The following is a 20,558-nucleotide window of genomic DNA, read 5'->3' as shown; positions in this document are numbered from 1 at the left end:
TGCAAAAACATCACAGTACACCCACTGGCGTGGGTAGATAAACTGGTGTTTACCTAATCCAAATTGTCTTTATACTTAAAATAATGTTTGCAAATAATCTTTCAAAATTTTAGGACTAGAATAGTATTTTTATTTTTGTAAAGGAGTCTTACTCTCTCAGTGATTATAAGACATTTGTATTGCATTTTTGCTAAGCTATGTCTATTCATAGTTTTTTCTTAGAACAATTTCATTTATTTATTCAATGCCCTACTTGCCAGGCATTGAGCTAGACAATGGGAAGTACAGCTGTGAATAAGACAGGTTTGGTTCCTGTTCTTGTGGGACCTCCTAGATTAATATGTTGAAATCTTTTGTTTTTTTCATAAGTTCATCTCAAATTGATTGAATGAAGGTAAAGAATAAAGAAACAAAAGAAATTTATTGGTCCATGTGAAGTCAAGAGATGGGACTTATGAGACTGTGTTGGATCCAGAGGCTTAAATAAGGTCAACAGGAGTTCCATCATATCTCTTCCTCAACGGTCCTTTTTTCTGTATTGGCTTCATCTTCACAAATGCTGTCTCTCTTTTGCGGCCTTGGTAGCTCCAGGCTTACATTCTTCCAACTTCAAGTACAACAGAAAGAGTGCTTTCCCCTCCAGCCCCTTAGTAATTCCAGCAGAAGTCTCAGCATTGGATCTCATGAGCCAAGTCTGGGTCAAGTATGTTTCATTGGTAGGTGGAGGGAATGATGAGTCAACCCCATCTAAACCACTTAGTCACTTAGAATAATAGGGGGAATGGTTTCCCAAAGGAAAACCAAAGCATATTTACCAGAAAAGACAGCATTTGATTCTGGGCAGACAGAAACCAACAGATATCCACTATAGTCTATCTTTTTTGGCTGTTGAGCAACCATAACTGTATTAGTTATCGATGGCTGCATAATAAATCACCCGAAAACTTAGTGACTTAAAACAGCAACATTTATTATCTCTCAGTTTCTGTGGGTCAAGAATCCAGGCATGGCTTAACTGGGGTTTCTGGCTCATAGTTTCTCACAAGGCTGCAATCAAGGTGTAGGCCAGGGCTTAGTGGCACCTGAAGGCTCAACTGGGGAGGATTTGCTTCCAAGCTCGCTGATAAGGTTGTTGGCAAGATTCCATTTATCAACGTCTGTTGAACTGAGGGCAGTTGACTGGAGGCCACCCTCAGTTCCTTGCATGTAGCCTCTTCACAGGGCAGCTCACAAGTTGGCAGCTTTGTCAGAGCAGTTATGAAGGGCACAGAGAGTGTGAGCAAGACATAAGTCACAGTTTTTTATAACCTGAACTCAGAAGTGTCATCTCATCACTTTAGCCTTTTTCTGTTCACTGGAAGCAAGCTACAAGGTCCAGTCTACACACAAGTGGAGAGACTTACATAAGGATGTGAATACGAGGACATAGAAATCACTAATCCCCTTACAATCTACTCACCACGCATACTTTCCCTTATTCACATGTATGTATAATTCAGAAATGCACTACTTAACTTTGCAGCTATTCTATATGCAACTGAAAACAAACCCATCCCCTCTCTAAAAGATGATAACCTAGACTAATCCAGTCATTCCAGCTCCAACTCTCTGGTCTGGAAAACTATAAATAAATGTGAATTTTAATTATTCTCCTCTCCCCCATATTCCCAGTTTATAATGACGAAGGGAAAACAGGGCGGCTGCAATGAAAACAATTTGGAAAATGGGAGAAGGGAAAACAACGCACTGTGATTACCAGGTTCCTAGCAAAAACCCAGCTGGCCAGGAATATCTTGAGAACTCTTTTTCTTAGCAATAAGGTTAGTTGCTTGGTTAATTTGGCAACTCTAGATTGCCTTTCTGGGAAGATTTCCCACTTGGGAGGATTCCCTTTCTGGGGTCCGTACATTTTAGCAGCCCACTTAACGTTGTTGTGAGGTGGAGCCACAGATTGCTATAGGGACAACAGTCACAACTTTTTGTTTGCCTGGTTTAGAGTTTTACAGTTTTCTCAGAAGCTTGGTAGACTTGGTTGATTTGTGTTTTGTAAACTCAGAAACCAGAGATCATGTTAAGTCCTAATTATTAAATCTAGACCTTGACCTGGCAGTTGCTACCTGGCAATAGGCTTCATTGCCCGACCTGTCTCTCTGGACCTCAGCTTTTATATGATACAGTAACCTAGAGTGAGACGGTTTCTTAAGTTGTCCCTTGTCTCCAGGCTGAATCCTAGTGGATGATTCTTTCTAAAAGGGATAGTTGATGTCTTTGCTGGGAGGAAGTGCCTAGGAGGGAGAGGGTACAGGTGGAGGAGATGAGGCATTCCTCAGGTCTCAAGTTTACCGTTTTCTCTTTCCTGCCTCTCTCACTTTAGCATGAGGCACAGCTTTGGCTTTTAATCGTTGCCATAGTTCAAGATTATTTGATTCTTAGTCACTCTATCTCCTGTAAAGATAAGAGTTAAAGAAAGAGTGATTTTGATGATTAAATGAGATAATGTATGTAAAACAAAGATAAATGGTAACTATTGCTATGGCTATATCTATGTTTAGGATTAAATGAGTATTTGGAAATGTGGAAACAGAATTTTTGGACTTATGTCAGTCTGAGAAGTCTAAATATTGTGGTCAGATAGAAGTATTAGGTGATACAAGTATGAACAGGTTAGTCCTGAAGCTGCCCTGAATTGAACAGAGTAAATGGGTGCATTTTAAAATTCAGCACAGGACATTTCTGATGTTGGATTCACCATAGCTTTGAAATTATAACAGCAATTATCATTGTGTCTTTTGTTTATTATCATGTCCAGGATGTTTTATTCCTGTTCTAGTGTTCCAGATTCACAAAAAAGAGAATTCCCCCATGTGAAGCTTTAGGCCAATATGAATTTTAAGAAGTCTGCCTATAATTTGAGTAATGACAGAGGATTATACATCGGATTTTTTAAATATTGAATTTTCCTAAACCTGTGTTAACAGCCAGTTTATTTCACTGGGTATCATGTTGCTATAAAGAAACGACCATATAACGTCCTTTAGAAAATTCTATTTCATTCCATTAGCTTTAAAATGCTTCTAGGAGAGGATGGCATTTTGGACCTCTTAAAAAGTCTCTGGCAGCTCAGACTTCTGGTGAAAATGGTATCATAAGTTCATACTTGGAAGGATGAGACATACATTTGGCTCTAAAGAGATCAATAATTTATGAAACATATTTTTAAAAGAGACTTATCTGGACTCAAAAATAGGATAAACATCTCTGTGGACCAGAAATGGAACAAAAATGCAGAGTGTGGAGGGAAACCTCCAACCTGCTTGACTCCTGGTCCAGAAGCAGGGAGGCAAAGGCAACGCAGAGAGGGGCTCCTATAGGCTGATGGACCTGAAAGGACTCGAAGTGAGACAAGTGGCCTGATCCAGTCTCTGTCTGAAATCAGAGCATGGGGTCTGTGGGGTAGCTCCCTTCTCCCCTCCCTGAAAGAAAAACCTAGAACAGCCTAGGATTTAAAGAGAGACTCACGGGGTCACCACCTACAGTCATGGTTTGCGCAGTTCTAGGGGCCCATCACTTAGACCTAGAGTTGTGCAGTGCACAACCTGCAGCGTGTACCTGTGGCCTTGCAGACAGAGCTCAGCCCTATCACTGAAAGTACACTTCACAGTTTTATTCTAAGTAAAAACCTGCTGACTCCTCAGACCAGTGTTTCTCCTACAGCCTTCTTAAGTAGAGCTGTTTTTCTTCTTGGTGCCAAGTATTACTGGGTCTGGGGGTCGGGTAGTTGTCTCCTTACCCCTCATTGCTAATTCCAGACCACGATAACTTCTTCTTCCCTAAAGAACTCCAGCTCCTTTGAGGCACCTGCCATCGGACTACTCCCCTTTTGCAGTCATTTCCCCCACTCTTCGAAGAGTGAAGCAAACATATCAGTGTCTTTTTCTTTACCACTAGTCCTGGCAACACTCTTTTTTTTTAAGACTTAAAAAAAAAGTCTAAAAGATAGGAACTATTTTTATTTTAACGTAATCATAGTGATATTTCACATTTCTCCAGTTGTCTCCTAAGTCTGTCTACAGTAACAGGTCCCATTTCTCCAGTTACTTTCTCTCTCTCTCTCTCTATATATATTTTAACATCTTTATTGAAGTATAATTGCTTTACAATGGTGTGTTAGTTCCTGCTGTATAACGAAGTGAATCAGCTATATGTATACATATATCCCCATATCTCCTCACTCTTGCATCTCCCTCCCACCCTCCCTATCCCACCCCTCTAGGTGGTCACAAAGCACCAAGCTGATCTCCCTGTGCTATGCGGCTGCTTCCCACTAGCTATCTATTTTACATTTGGTAGTGTGTATATGTCCATGCCACTCTCTCACTTCGTCCCAGCTTACCTTTCGCCCTCCCTGTGTCCTCAAGTCCATTCTCTACATCTGCGTCTTTATTCCTGTCCGGCCCCTAGGTTCTTCAGAACCATTTTTTTTTTTAGATTCCATATATATGTGCTAGCATACGGTATTTGTTTTTCTCTTTCTGACTTACTTCACTCTGTATGACAGACTCTAGGTCCATCCACCTCACTACAAATACCTCCATTTCGTTTCTTTTTATGGCTGAGTAATATTCCATTGTATATATGTGCCACATCTTCTTTATCCATTCATCTGTCGATGGACTCTTAGGTTGCTTCCATGTCCTGGAGATTGTAAATAGAGCTGCAATGAACATTGTGGTACATGTCAATATATATTTTTATAGTTGGTTGGTTTGGGTCAGGAACAAAGTCCCATATTGCATTTAATTTGTCTCTTCAGTCTTTTAAAATCTGGAACAATTCCTCCTCCTTATTTATTTATTTATTTGTTTGTTTACAAAACCAGGTCATTTGTTCTGTTGAATTTCCCACATTTTCCTGTTTGCATCCCTGTGGTATGATTACATTTAACATGTACATCTAGCCCCCGTATTTCCTGTAGACTGGTTATTAGATATAGAGCCTTGATAAATATAAAGAATACTTTGCGGGTGATGCTGTACACTTCCTGTTGCGAGACACATGTCTGCTTATCTCTCTTTTAATAATGGTGAGATTTATCAGTGTGTTCAGGTGTTATAAGTCTGATTCATATGTCATATAGTTTCCCATTAGGCTTTTACTTTAATATTTTTAGCAGCCATGGATGGTACTTGTTTAGAACCATGTTTCTTCAGGAGTTGCATCTTGTAATTCTATCATTCCTTCTGCATTTATTAGCTAGAATTCTTCTGTAAAAGACTGCCTAATCAACTATTTGTTACTCTGAAGTAACTCTGAGACAAATTCTGAATTATTTTCCTTTATTTACCAGTTTTCAAATAGCGAATTGATTTCCTGGTATGCCCAATGAGTTTCTTTGTTGTTGTTGTTGATGTTATCATTATAAACTTGCAGATTTTAACATTTTTGATATATTTCAATCCATTGCAGTCATTATTCTTTCTAATGCTCGAATGGTTCCATCTTTGGCCATTTGACTCCCGTGTTCTTTTGAGATGATTTCAACAGCTTGCTTGCATTTCTGACAAGATGTTCCAGGTGTCTTATATTGATACATTTCCTGTCCCAGACTTGAAATCCACCATTCTTCCAAGAAGGCCTTGTTCCTTTTGGAGGGGAATGTTATTTAGAGACCATGATACAGGTTCTAGGTGTGCTCATTGCTACTGGTTTGATCATTACTTCTAGATAAAATGTATTTGTTTTTGACAGATAAAAATATATCATGAGTGTATACTGAGGTTTGAAGTTCAGAATTCAAGATTATGGAATTTTACTCTTGATTTTTTTATTTGCAGTTTTTTTCTTTTACAAGAAAATTTTTGTTCTTAAAGACATTAATATATCCTAGATTATATCCTAAAATATAGTTTAAAATAACAATCTCAATATTATTCTAATAATATATTATTGAATACTGTTTTACATTTTTTGTTTTTTTAATATAAACAAATCCATATATCTTCATATTCTTCCCTTTATAAGATAAAAGGTATAACACTATACACACTGTTTTGCATCTTGCCTTTTTTTGTTTTACAATATATCGTGGAGGTTGCTCCATAGATCTTACTCAGTCCTTTTTACAGCTGTATATTATTCTATTTTGTGAATGCAGTTTATTCAACCTATCCCCTGTTGATAGATATTTGGGCTGTTTCCAGTCTTTTGCTGTTACCAATAGTGCTGTATGTAGTAATAGCCTGTGTATATGTTATTTCATAGTTTTGCTTGTTTATTTTGGTATAGAATTCTAGAAGTAAGATTGCTGGGTCAAGGATTATATGTGTATATAATTCTGCTATCTCTTGTCATGGCGATAATAGTTTGGTGGGGATAGGAGTTGGGGAACAGGTAATAAAAATATAATATGCCTTGTAGGTATATTTGAAGAAGTATGTAGAAGAAGTTTGACTTTATCTTCCTCTTTTTCCTTCCATACCCTTTTATTCTTCATTAATACTATAATTGTCATGTTAATTTAGAAAGATGATAACATTTTGAGGGGAATTTAAAGAAACACTAACTTCTAAGTACAATTAATCTCTTTTTCTCTAATTTTCACTTCTTACTATAATGTATTACCCATTCTGGTAATACATAAAAACTTCAAAAAACTTTAAAAAATAAAAACTTTATCAGTTAACAAACTTTTATAATAATTTTGACTATCATAGGCAAGTCGCCATTAGTTAGTTGGTGCTTAGCTTTTCTATGTATTATCTCTGTGTTTTTATGCATGGAGATACTTTCCACCCCTCTGCGCACCTTGGCTTCTTCACTATGTAGTTGGTTTCTTTACCAACATCTCCTACTCCACTTTTGATTTTTAAAGTTATTATATCTCTTTTCTTAGAACTTAAATTTTAAAGTAAAATCTAACCCTAAAAACCCTAAAAATTTAAAAATATATTTCCTAAATTATTGATCTCTTACTGTTTTGGGCAGAAATCATATAGTCTCTTTCCAGCTCCTATGTGCCATACTCCTTTGACTATATATCTCACTGTTATAGCAGTTTTCACCTTGTTGCTCCACTGCCACATCATACAGATTGGCTTTCATGTTAGAAATCTCTATACGTAGATCTTTTTCTACTTATTTCTAAGTTTTCTGTGTCTGTAGTTTTGTTGGTTGATTTTTATACCCAAATCTTATGCCTGGTTCCTATTGAATTCTTCTTTCTATGATTAGATAATCAAGAATGCATTGAAATTGTTGTGTTTGCTAACTTATCTAATTAAAATTTGAAGTATTTTAATGTTGTTTGTTGGTATTTCATTTTCCCTTGTTTAGGTTCGTAACGTTCTTAATGATGCAGTGGATTTACTGGAATTCCGTGATAGAGTCATTAAAGCCTCTTTGAACTATGCACACTTAGTTGTTTCAACGTCTCTTCAGTGTTATGTGTTCTCGTAAGCATCTTGCATTTCTTTAAAATCCAGAGTTTTGTCTGTGAGGAGGAATTTATTTTCAAGCTTTCATATCAACATGGTTTGGTTTAAACTTAACTTTCTCAAAACCTTGCCTATCTTGAACTTACTACCAACTAAGAAGTGATAAAAAGTAAGCTATGAGTAAGGAAAGTAGATCTAATAAAGTTTGTGCATCAACGGTTAATAATCACTTTTATAATACAAAATACCTTCTCTGAGATAGTGTTTACTCTTACTTTACTCATAGCTCTAAGGACTTCAGTATAATTTGATTTCAAAGCCCAGAGAAGGTTAGGAGCATCTGATAAATGATGGGAAAAGGAACCACCTAACCATTGGCAGGGGGGACAGCTAGCAGCCTGACAGCAGGCTGAAAGATGTTCAGTAAGGACACAAGGAGGTGTTCAGGCTTGATATCATAGTCCAGGGTAATCATAAATGTTCATATTGATAATCCAGAGTTGTCCAGAAATGATCAAAGAAAATATGTTCAGTATACTTTGTATTAAAAAGCAGGAAATGACTCAATACATCCAAGAAACTTGCACCTAAAACTTTAAAAACTTACTTGGTATTTTTATGTAACTCAGTGTGTGCTGATAAATATTGAACTGGCTTTCTGGAAACCAACCAACCAACCAAACAACCTGATTTGCAGTGTTAGCTCATTTCTATTATATAAATCTACCATGGCCGATTTCAAACTACCAATATGATGTCACAGAATTAAGAAGAGATGCACGGTGGCAAACCATTATATAGAATTGCCATCATATAGATAACAATAGGTGTAAATAATCTCAAGTGCATAGATAATAGTAAAATGTAATAAAATAATCTGGAAGTGATCAGTTTGAGTATTATCTTTGTTTTGAATATAATTTGCTTAATTATGTTTATATATTTTAATTTTAAATAAAGGCTTTACCTAACAGTTGGCTTGCAAAATTCCTGAAAATATAACAATCGGTACAAACTAGCTCTAGTTTGCCACCAGTTGATTTCTCAACTATCCAGAAAACTCAAGGAACCACTATGACACTTTCAAGAGTTGTGAATAAAGATTTTTTTTTTACATTTTGTGCTTGTATTTATAGCATTATGTGGTTATAGTTTAATCATTGAATAGAAAATTGAGGGTAGAGTATGTATGTGTCTTATTCACCACTGTATACCCAGTACATATAGTAAGTACTTAAATAAATAAATAAATAACTATTTTGGGATGAATAAATGAATTGAAAAACATAAAGTGTACTGTTGTCTTGGTAAGCTAAAGCTCAGTGATACACAACACAAAGGTATCCTAAAATTTAATTAACAGTATCAGTTGCTACAAGTATATATTACAAATTGTCACTCACTTATGTGTAAATCTGCTATTAATTAGAATCTGCAACTTAGAATAACAGCCAAGCCTGGAGTAATGAAATGGGAGAAGCAAAGGAGAAAGGGGATAAAGAAATAAGCAGCTCAATTTTACATGAAAATGTTTTTCTTACGTGAAAGAGAAGGGAGGCTTTGGGTAAAGTCAAGAAAGCTACAAAGTTAAACCATTGAGGTATAGGAAAGGGACTATAGAATATGAGGAAATCTCACAATCACTTAGTGCACATGGGTTTTGAATAATTTTCACAGGGTTGAGGAAAACAGAGAAGATTTCCTCAGTTTAGGGTTTGGTTGAAGAAAGGTAGGGCTCTTAACTGCCCTAAACGAGGGATTTATTCTACTAATTTTAATGGCAAGGACATAATGTTTGAATCTGTAGGATTGGTATCATTATGTGTTACTTGTATTAGAGAGGTTGCTTTTTAAAATATTTACCAAAAGTTTAGAAGCTGTTATTTAATTTTTTTGTCACTCTACCTTTCTCATATCAGTTAGTATGTGTCAAAATATTAAATTGCTTTTTTTCTTTTCTGATTTAACATTACCTCCCCTCTCTTGTTATCAAGACATTTATGAAGGTACAAAATATTTATTAAAGTGAAATACCAGGGAGCAGTAGTGGGAATGAAGTAATGCTGAGACCCATCATACTGAAATATAGTTCATTAAATTAAAAATACCTAGTATTTTAGATAATAACAACTATTATTTACTGAGCACTATTATACTATCTTTTATGTTCATGATCTAATTTACTCTGTGTGTTGAATATTATTATTATTATTCCCATTTTACAAAATGAAGAAACTAAAGGACGCAGAGGTAATTAAGTAACTTACCCTAGGTGAAATTACTTAACTTCTTTACTAAAGGAAGAGCTGGGATTTGAATCCAAGTTCCTAATAACTGTTGCCCCTTTTTTAGTAATAAAAATATAATTTTAAAAACAAACATGCAAGCCATATACTGGTTTATATGAAAAGAAGTTCCAGGCAAAGAAAATCATATATGAGCATTCTATGTTAAATTTTCATTTGATTTTTCAAATAGTTGTATAGAAAATTCTCTTGTTCTGATTTAGGGAGTTTATATTTCCATGTCGTATATATATATCTCAGTTGTCATAAATCTCAGATATTTTGTAAGGGGACATTAAAAAAACCTCATACTCACTATTTGTATCAGCTCTCTTGACAAAGAATGAAGGTTAATTCTGATGACTGCATTAATGAGCATGCTGTGATATTTTTTCTAAAGTACAAAAGTACATAGCTTTATCATACCTGTGAACCTCAGACTTACTAATTATCAGTAGTGATTTACTCACTGTTTGGCTTTATGCATGCATTTACTTATTGAAATGGGTATCAGGCTCTGCATTAGCCAAGATTAATTTCCCCCAATTTACTGCAAGCTTCCCCTTCCCGCCATCTCCTGGATCAATATGAGATTTAATCTGAGTTAAAGAATTGGTTCTATGAAAGTAATTGTGGGAAATTCAGAATATATAGGAGTAATAAAACATTTAAACTGTGAAACACCTTTGATTATTTGGGGATGGGTTTTTCAGTTTGTAAATGTTCTCTCCACCCATCCTTATCTTTGAATCATATTACGTCATAAAAATCATAGGAGTTATTTTTTCATTCATTCATCTGTTTATTCAATAAGCATAGTCATAGCTTACATTAATACAGTATTTTACAGTTTACAGAATGTTTCACAGAAATCTTCATTCAGCTCAACATTTACATTGGGAGACCTGCAGGAAAAATTGTTCATCATGTTATTGTTATTATAGTTTTTGTTTGTTCAGTATCTGCTATGCAGTAGGCAGTTAGCTAGATGCTTTAGTGAAGTCATCATTATCTCCATTTTAAAAATAAGAAAACTGTTCTTTAGGTCAAGCTTATTAAGATCATACGGCCGACAGGTGGTGAAACCAGATTTCTACTCCTGATTTGTCTAGCCAAAACCTCATCCTCTTTTCACTATACGATGCTGCTATTAATTTTCAAAAGAGAAACATTAGATGACATGCGCAATCACAGAGCTAATAAATGACAGAACTTGAACTTATGATTCCTCAATTCGCATCTTGTGTCTCCTAGAATAAACATTTATTGAGTACTTACTATGTGCTAGGTGCTAGGGACACAGAGTCCGCTTTCTAGTCAGGGATACAGACATGTTAAGTGAATAATTTCAGAACAATGCACCAAGTGCTGTAATAGAAATATATACAGAGTTACTGTGAAACTAAAGATACTTCATTTTAAATGAGTACCCATCTACTTATTAAAAAGTATTTGGCATTTCAAGTGGTAATAAATATCCATTTTTTTGTCTTTCAGTACGAAGAACTGGAATACACCACTTATATTTGATCTCAAAGAAGGAACTGTTAGTTTAATTCTGCAGGCAGAAAGGTAATTTGTTTATCATGTTTCACTATTGAATTTGGGGTTAAAATATTTTAAACTTCAGGAAAGCACTCTTTAAAGCATGCCATTTACAGAATGGTACATTTGTCACTTAGAATCAATCTGTTTCTACTATTTATTTTAAAAGAAAAAAAAGTAAGAAAATAAGCTCTTAGATCAGTGGTTCTGAAACTTTTTGGTCTCAGAATTTCTTTACATTCTTAAAAAGTTATTGAGGGCTATATGTGGGTTATATATATGGACATTTACTATACTAGAAATTAAAATTGAGAGATTTAAAAGGTCTTAATTTATTTAAAAATGAGGAGAATAAACTTATTACAAGTAAACATCAGAGTAATGATGAGAGAATGAGTGAAACAGGCCAATTACTATAACATGGTTTTGACCCCATTGTTCCTGTATTTTCTATTCTCTTCTGTTTTTGTTTTTAAATACTGGTTGAAACGCATTAATTTTATGAGCTACTACTAGGCTGTGTGATCTGAAGTTTGAAAAACAATATTCTCTACCAAGACTTTGTGTATACAGGACTAAGAAACTCTGGGTCAATTAACTGGAGTAAAGTAGGAGTAGCTATTACTCAGGAACCCACACTTTTCCATGGAAGTTATCAGTCTGTCAAGTACAGTGATACCCTACTGAATCAGAGATCAGAGTTAGATAACTACAACTCAATAAAACCAGGAATAAAGTATGAAAATATAATCAGCAATTACCTAAGATAGCTACCCATGAAATCTTTTCACTAAAACAATTTACTTTTTATTCCTCATCCCTTTACTCACCACCTAGGCAGCTCTTAATAGTGTTATTATCAGGTTTTCTAGCCCATAGTCTTTTTTTTTTTAATAAATAAATTTATTTATTTATTTTTTTATGTCAGTGTTGGGTCTTCGTTGCTGCACGTGGGCTTTCTCTAGTTGTGGCGAGCGGGGGCTACTGTTCGTTGCGGTTCGCAGGCTTCTCATTGTGGTGGCTTCTCTTGTTGTGGAGCACGGGCTCTAGGTGCACAGGCTTCCATAGTTGTGGCACGTGGGCTTAGTTGTTCTGCGGCATGTGGGATCTTTCTGGACCAGGGCTCGAACCCGTGTCCCCTGCATAGGCAGGCGATTCTTAACCACTCTGCCACCAGGGAAGTCCCCCATAGCCTTTTATAAATAGCATACCAGAAGAGGAATACTGGTGAGTTGTTAGAGGCTGGCACAATGACAGGAAGAAAAGTGACCGCCTGGCAAGGGAGCATGAGAAAACTGAAAGCAGAGAACCGTGTAGCTGAATAGCATAATTATTCTGATGAACCATCAGATTCTCGTGAGTATCAAAGCTACCAGTTACATAGTTACTGAAGAGTATGATCATCATATTGATGACCTTGAGTGATCAAGAAAATAATTGTGTCAAATTTTCTATCAGCTGTTTAATGAAGTTGAACCAGTGATTTATTTATTTATTTCTGAAATTCTTTTTACTTGAAACAGTTCCAAATAAATTTATTTCTTTATATATTATATATAAATGTATGTTGAATATGCTCTTAATTAGTAAAGGCATATGTTAATGGCATAAATGATTAAGTAATTAAAGAATATTTTATTTACTGCCCATTTCTGGTCTTATTTGTACATTTAGAAATGTTTACCCCTTGAAACAGTGTTTACTCACAAGGAAGTTAAAGCTTTAGTATCTTATTTAGAAGAGAAAATGCTTTTAGTACTGAGACAAAGAAAGAATATATACTAATATGATGTGTCACTTGTCAACATTAGCAAATACTGTTTTCGTACACTAATGTGTAAGGGCCAAACCCTTCAATTAAATAAGCTACACACCAATACTCAAGTATTAATTTAATTCAAGTATACATATTTGGTATTCATTATATACTAACTTTTTGTTTGTTTTGATGTTTATTTTCTATTTGTTTCCATAGCAAAAAAGAACAATTAGCGATTCTTGAATCAAGAAATAGTTCTGGGGAATCCCCTGGAGGTCCAGTGGTTAGGACTCGGTGCTCTCACCACCCAGGGCCCTGTTCAATCCCTGGTTGGGGAACTAAGATCCTACAAGCCACCTGGCGTGGCCAAAAAAAAAAAAAAAAGTTCTGAATCAAGGATATTAAAGTCTTGAACATAAGATTTTAATAAGTAATAATGTGTTCAGCATTGAGGAAACAGGCTCTCCAATATAGCAGTAGTATGAGTGTAAATCAATACAACCTTTCAAGGGGCAGTTTAACAATATATGTTAAATTTTTAAAAGTATATGCCCTTTGATCGAATTATTGCATTTTTAGAAGTTATATTGTACTAAGGAAATAAGTAATATAAACATAACAGAGATGTGTACATACTTTAGACATTCTTTAAAACAGTGAATAATTTGAAATAAAATAAATGTCCATCAGGAATGAGTTAAGTAAAGTTAAGGTGTGTCCATACTTTGCCATAAGTTATCTCTATGGAAGTAGGAAGATTGCAGGAGATCTTTTGCTTTCTCTGTATTGTTTGAATTATTTTTTGCAATGTTCATAAATTTTGAAAGAAAAAAATAGCAGCCATAAAATATTTAAATTTTGACTTAATAAAAAATAAACTATACAGGGCCCTATGCCTTGAATAGAGTGGTCAACACAGCAAATGAACCAAAGTCCCTGATACAAAAAATGTGTTTTTAGATATGAACACATTTACTGATGGTTACCATATTGTTTTAAAGTCAAAACATCTTATTTTACTAAATGCTGGCTCTGATGTTAATTTTTGAGTCATTTTCACTGTTTAGGACTTTAACCAGTATTTAATCTAATTTAGTACTGTAATTTAATTTTGATGATCCTTACCATAATCTTTAACTGTGAAATATGTATTAATACTGTTTCATGAAACAAATAGCATCTGGCATTAAAAAAATCACTGAATTGTAAATTACACGATTTTTTTATTGCCATTGTATAGAGATGCTTCTTTAGGAAAGGAAATGAATTACAATTATAATATTAATGGGCCTTTTCATTTTTTCTTCTCCTACCTCCATCAAAAAACAAAAACCTAGAAAACAAACCAAATAACCAATGTTGACTTTTCAGGTTGTTTTTATATTTCATTCTTTATATATTTATGTTTTACTATTGTTTTAATTGTAAGATTTAGATTTTTCCAAAGCATAAACTATTTTCTAATATAAAAATGAAATTATAGTAAACTCCTATTTGAAAATATATTTTTATTCTTTATTTTTTAGACATTTTCTTCTTGTAGATGGTGGTGGTATCTATTTATATTCTTATGAAGGGCGCTTCCTTTCCTCTCCAAAATTTCCTGGAATGAGAACAGATATTCTAAATGCACAGACGGTCTCTCTGAGTAATGATACCATAGCAATAAAAGACAAAGCTGATGAAAAAAGTAAGTGCATTTTTATAATTTTCCATGAAATTTGTTAACACTGTAAAATTTTCATCAATTAACTTTCATTTTCTCATCTATTATTATGTTAACTTTATATGAAAGAATTATGAGCTTCCTAATTTGTCCTAAGTATGAATCAGTTAAAGAACTAAAGTTGTCATATTATTCCCAATTGATGGAACAAATAGATATTGTCACAGCATCAAAGCTTAGTGGTAAGGAATAAATCTTATATATTCAGTAGCTGTTGGTATAGAGTTTGAATTCAAGACTGTGAGTCCTAAAAATGTATGTTAATTTTTAAGTTTATTGATCTTTTAAACTATTTCCTTTTTCTTTATTTAGTAGCATAGTAAATATTGTGCTTCATTGTACTATTTATTTTGCTTATATATATTCATATTTTTATGTTTACATATTTTTAAACTAATGAAGTAGAACAAAGTTATGAATAATTTTAAATTTTCATATAAAAATCTAGGCCACATTAGTGTTTATAAATAAATATGAATGTGTCAGGTGTTTTGGAATTCCATAGTAGAGTGAAACCATTTTTTTAAGGCAATGCTGTATCAGAACATGTATCCAACAAATAGTATTGAGTGCTAACTGTATGCCAAGTACTTTTCTAGAAGTTGAGGATACAATAGTGCATAAGACACACAAATAATCAAACAAATATAGTCAGCGACTGATACGTGCTGTGAAGAAAATTAATGCAGGATGAGGGAATGGAGAATTCTAGAGGTGGGGGAGGGGAATGACCATAGGACAAGCAGGTGCAAATGGGAATTGTTGGCACATAAAAGGAACTGCTGGGGGCTTCCCTGGTGGCGCAGTGGTTAAGAATCCGCCTGCCAATGCAGGGGACACAGGTTCGAGCCCTGGTCCGGGAAGATCCCACATGCCATGGAGCAACTAAGCCCGTGTGCCACAAATACTGAGCCTGTGTGCCACAACTACTGAAGCCCACGCGCCTAGAGCCTGTGCTCCACAACAAGAGAAGCCAATGCAATGAGAATATACCTCCATATACCTCCTCCATATACCTCCAGCTCTTTATAATATGTGCAGTCAACAAAAGGATGCAATGAGAAGCCTGCGCACCGCAATGAAGAGTAGCCCCCGCTTGCTGCAACTAGAGAAAGGCCTGCATGCTGCCACGAAGACCCAGTGCAGCCAAAAATAAATAAATTAATGAAATAAATTAAAAAAAAAAAAGAAACTGCCAGAGGGCCATGGGACTTAGGTTAACACGAGCAAAGCAGAGAGTGGTAGGAGAAGACAGAGAGATAGATAAGTAGGAGCCAGATCATGTAAAGACTTGGCCATGGTAAAGATGTTGGCATGAGAGAGTGGAGGCAAGAATATTACCCTAGGGTTTTTGCTGGATGAATGAGATGAAAGATGGGGAACGAGGAAGTTTAGAGGAGGTCCACAAACCCAGAGAGTTCTATTTTGGTCATGGTAAATTTAAATGCTTCTTAGACATCCAAGCAGGGTTGGAGAGGAAACAACAGGATAAAGTCCAGGGCTCAGGAGAGAGTTGGGGACGAGATATAAATGTGGGAGTCATTGGTGTGTAGATGGTGCCACGATACTACATGAAATCACCTAGGAAGTGAGTATAGACAGAGAAGAGGACCAGTGACTGAGCACATCAATATTTAGAGATGGGTAAAAGGAGGAGGAGCCAATGAGGTAAGAGTGAGAGTGAGATATCCCTAAAGCTAGTGGAAAGGTAGTAAATAATTGTTATTCTCTGTTAATAAATATTGCTGAACAAACATTGTTCATTACTGTGACATGTTACAAAAAAAAAAAGTCTGACCTGATTGTTAATTTTGTTAGGTCATGCCATGGAAGACCTAATTCAGGAGCTAGAAAACTGTCCCACTTTTTAATTTTCAGTACTTTCAGATAGCATCGCCCCTCATACTGGTAGAAAATATAATTCTCCTAAATAGAGCTATTCTCTCTCTTTATGCCTTAGGCTTTCTCTGAGAGAGGACATTTGGTAATTGTTTTGTTTTTAAAGGACTTCCTTTCTGGCTAAATGAGAGGAAAGAGAATGAAATGAAATACAATAGTATCTAGATAGTGGACAGATTCAAGATGGCTGTGTAATTGTTAATAATAATAATTTGGAAGTCAGATTTTTGTCTTCAGTAAACTTAAATTTGAAAATACCAGTTATCACTATGAACTTTCTATACTTTTCTTATTCAGCACCACATATTTTATTTTTATTTACTTATTTATTTTAAAAAATATTTATTTATCTATTTATTTATTTATTTGGGTTGCACCAGGTCTTAGCTGTGGCAGGCGGGCTCCTTAGTTGCAGCTCCAGGGCTCCTTAGTTGTGGGTCGCCGGCTCCTTAGTTGTGGCATGTGAACTCTTAGTTGTGGCATGCATGTGGGATCTAGTTTCCTGACCAGGGATCGAACCCGGGCCCCCTGCATTGGGAGCTCGGAGTCTTATCCACTGCGCCACTAGGGAAGTCCCAACACCACATATTTTAGATAGAAACTATAATAAAGTATGTATGTTTCCAACTGAATATACCTTATTCTGAATTTTTCTACAGTTAATTCACATCTGAAACATATTTCATTATTCTTTAATCCTTTCATAATTCATAGAATTTTAGAACCAGAAAGAAGTATGAACATTTTCAGAAATATAGATTTACCTGCAAATAAATTATGGTTTACTTACATAAACTTTGATTGTTGAACAAAATAGTCATGTAATTCCATCCTGCCATAAACAGAAAATTTAAAAAGCTAAAATAAAATTATTGTAGAACTGATACAAAATGAGAAGGAAAATATTTTCCTTATGTTTAAAGAAACTGGTATTTATTGAAGGCTAGGTAGAGGTATATGTTAACAATAGAAAGAACAATTGAAGTACCTGGAATCTTTAACCTGTAAAATTTTCTTTCAAGGGGACCATCCATATATGAAATTAGTGGTTCCTTCCTAACTTGGGAGTTCCTTTACATGTAGGCAGGATTCTTTGTACCAAGCACAGTACTCTTATAATATAGTAGGTGCTCCATAAATACATGTTAAATGGATTTGACTACCCCTTCCAATGATTGATTAAGTAGTAGAGGTACTGCTTTTGACTTCCTTCTCCTCCCCATCCACCTTGCACAGATGCCCTATGATGTTAGTGTGGGTGATTTGAAACAAACGTCTGGGTATAGCGGGGGAGGAGAAGTCAGAGAGCAGTTACTTATGCTTAGAAGCAACTCTTTCAGCTTCCAGCTCCTTAGTTGTCCTTTCGGCCAGTTTCAGTTACATATTAAAATTAAAATACAAGTTCAGCCTCCCATAGATCAGGGCCACTTACAGTTGTGGAAATTAGATAAGTTCATCCATATACCTCCAGCTCTTTATAATATGTGCAGTCAACAAAAGGATGGAAGGCTTTTATTTTTTTAAAAAGTTAGTTTATATAGCTATGAAAATAACTGGGCTTAGTCACGCCCAAAGCATTTTTTAAAATGGAAGCAAAATTTTTCTAATTTTTGATTCTATACTTAATTAAAAATTCTGTGACTATTTTTCTTTTTCACTTCTTTCAGCAAAATTGGCGATTTTAGAACATAACTTATTATGAAGACATGATTTCCTCTGTGAATATAGCCAGTGACCTCAGACTTAACATCCTAAGGTTTACTAACAGCTATAAATCAATATACTAAAAGTGTGATCCTCTGGAATTTAAATATCATGTTATACATATATTAGCATTTTTATGATCTGTATGAATTGTCCAATTTTTTGCTGACTGCACGTGTCACTTCTGTCTTTTCAGTTTTGTAATTCTGTGTGTGTGTTCAGTCATATGAAATTACTCTATTTGGGATGAATCTTGAGCTGGAGTAGTTTGGGAATTACTTAAAGAGAATCACCAAAGCACTAACAGTCTTTTTAAAAGAGCAAAGAACAGCTGGCAATACGGCTGTCATTTATGAGACTAGGAGAAGCCTTTGGTGAAACAGAGAAAGGGACAGAGACAGTTTTTGTTCCTGGCTTCTTCAATACAATATCTACTGTAATTTTTACAACTTGGCCTACTCAGAACATCTAACATGGGGTTAGAAACAGAGAACTTTGAATTATCATTTTTTAGATAATGATTGATGTCATGAAAATAGTCCAGGAAAGTATATAGCATGAAAAGGTGACCTAAAACAAAACCTAGGAAAAAGGATCACCAAATGAGGAGGAACTAGCAAAAGAGAATTAGGGATGGCCCAAAATAGGAGAGAATCAGGAGAAAACAGTGCTTTTTGTAGCCCACGTAAGAGTTTCAAGAAAGAGGATGGTCAGGAGTATCCAGTGCTGCTGGGAGGTCAAGACTAGAAGTAGATTCTTGAAGACTGAAAATAGACTCTTTGATTTGGCAACATAGGGGTCATTGGTGATCCATGCAAGAGCCTTTGCATCAGTGTAGTGAGGTTGAACATCAAGTTGTAATAGGTCGAAGAGTGGCTACATGATTGAACTCAATTTCCAGCTCCCCTCCCATTTCAGGGAGCTGGAAGTCCAAACTCTATAATCACGTGCTTCGTCTTTCAGGTGACCAGCCCCTATCCTGAAGCTATCTAGGGAATCACCAAGAGTCTCTCCATTAGCATAACAAAGACACTCCTGTCACTCAGAAAATTTCAAGGGTTGATGAAGACCTGTGTCAGGAACCCAGGACAAAGACCACACAAATTATTTATTACACATTAGTGTACCGACCACAGGGAATTGAAGAGCACATAACACATTGCGTGGTAGTATAGTATGCACTCAACATATTTTTCCTTTGTAAAATGATTGTCCGGGTTGTTACGTTGGTCTATATCAGAGTTATGAAAATTACAAACTACATCCAGATTTGGACTTGCCACTGTTGATCCTATGGTGCGGTGATGTCATACCATTAATAACAGTTCTAATTAGGGGATGTATGTTTTAGAAAGACGTATTCAGTCCCACTGCGAAATATGACCTCATTGCTAAGTAGGAATGTGATGCTGCTGCTCTTCTGTGCTGATAGGTATGCTGTGGTCCAAAGAGCTAAATAATTTCTCATTAGGATTATGATAATGCCATAGAAATTTACTAATAAAAATTCTAATGTAATACATTAACTAATGCTTTACTTTTTTTCAAGTAATCTTCCTCTTTGAGGCATCAACTGGAAAACCACTGGGAGATGGGAAGCTTCTTTCTCATAAGGTAATGGATATTAGCTATTTTTAATGTAAGTAGCCATTTACTTTTTTTTTTTTTTAATTTTTTATTTATTTATTTTTGACTGTGTTGGGTCTTCGTTTCTGTGTGAGGGCTTTCTCTAGTTGCGGCAAGCGGGGGCCACTCTTCATCGCGGTGCGCAGGCCTTTCATTCTCGTGGCCTCTCTTGTTGTGGAGCACAGGCTCCAGACGCACAGGCTCAGTAGTTGTGGCTCACGGGCCTAGTTGCTCCGCGGCATGTGGGATCTTCCCAGACCAGGGCTCCAACCCGTGTCCCCTGCATTGGCAGGCAGATTCTCAACCACTGCGCCACCAGGGAAGCCCCTATTTTATAGTGTTTTAACAGGTGTCTTTCCCTTGTAAATTAAAAAAAAAAGTAACTATACTTTAGCTTTTGAATTATTAGTATATTAGCAGTTAAATTATTTAACAGGGACATTTTATCATTATAAGTAGGTAAGTGATATTTAATTGATCTTTAAATAAACAAATGTTCTTATAATTAAACAATTAAAACAATCTAATGTCAAGCACTAAAACTAACCCAGAATTTTCTTTTTCTTTTTTTTTTAATTTTA

At 35.3% G+C, this 20,558-nt stretch overlaps 1 protein-coding gene across 4 annotated transcripts in view; it reads left to right on the top strand.

Annotated features, from left to right (window-relative positions):
• IFT80 (intraflagellar transport 80) overlaps positions 1-20,558 on the top strand; it is a 112,179-nt gene that overhangs the window by 72,229 nt on the left and 19,392 nt on the right. For all 4 annotated transcript variants that reach the window (XM_059921961.1, XM_059921959.1, XM_059921960.1 and 1 more), the window contains 4 exons: positions 7,333-7,451; positions 11,216-11,290; positions 14,549-14,712; positions 19,901-19,965. In XM_059921961.1, the coding sequence (XP_059777944.1) occupies positions 7,333-7,451; positions 11,216-11,290; positions 14,549-14,712; positions 19,901-19,965 (423 nt within the window). The remainder of the gene's footprint in view (positions 1-7,332; positions 7,452-11,215; positions 11,291-14,548; positions 14,713-19,900; positions 19,966-20,558) is intronic.

The sequence above is a fragment of the Balaenoptera ricei genome, chromosome 4, assembly GCF_028023285.1.
Source record: "Balaenoptera ricei isolate mBalRic1 chromosome 4, mBalRic1.hap2, whole genome shotgun sequence".
Taxonomy (NCBI): domain Eukaryota; kingdom Metazoa; phylum Chordata; class Mammalia; order Artiodactyla; family Balaenopteridae; genus Balaenoptera; species Balaenoptera ricei.
This window is presented reverse-complemented; position numbering and strand designations above follow the sequence as displayed.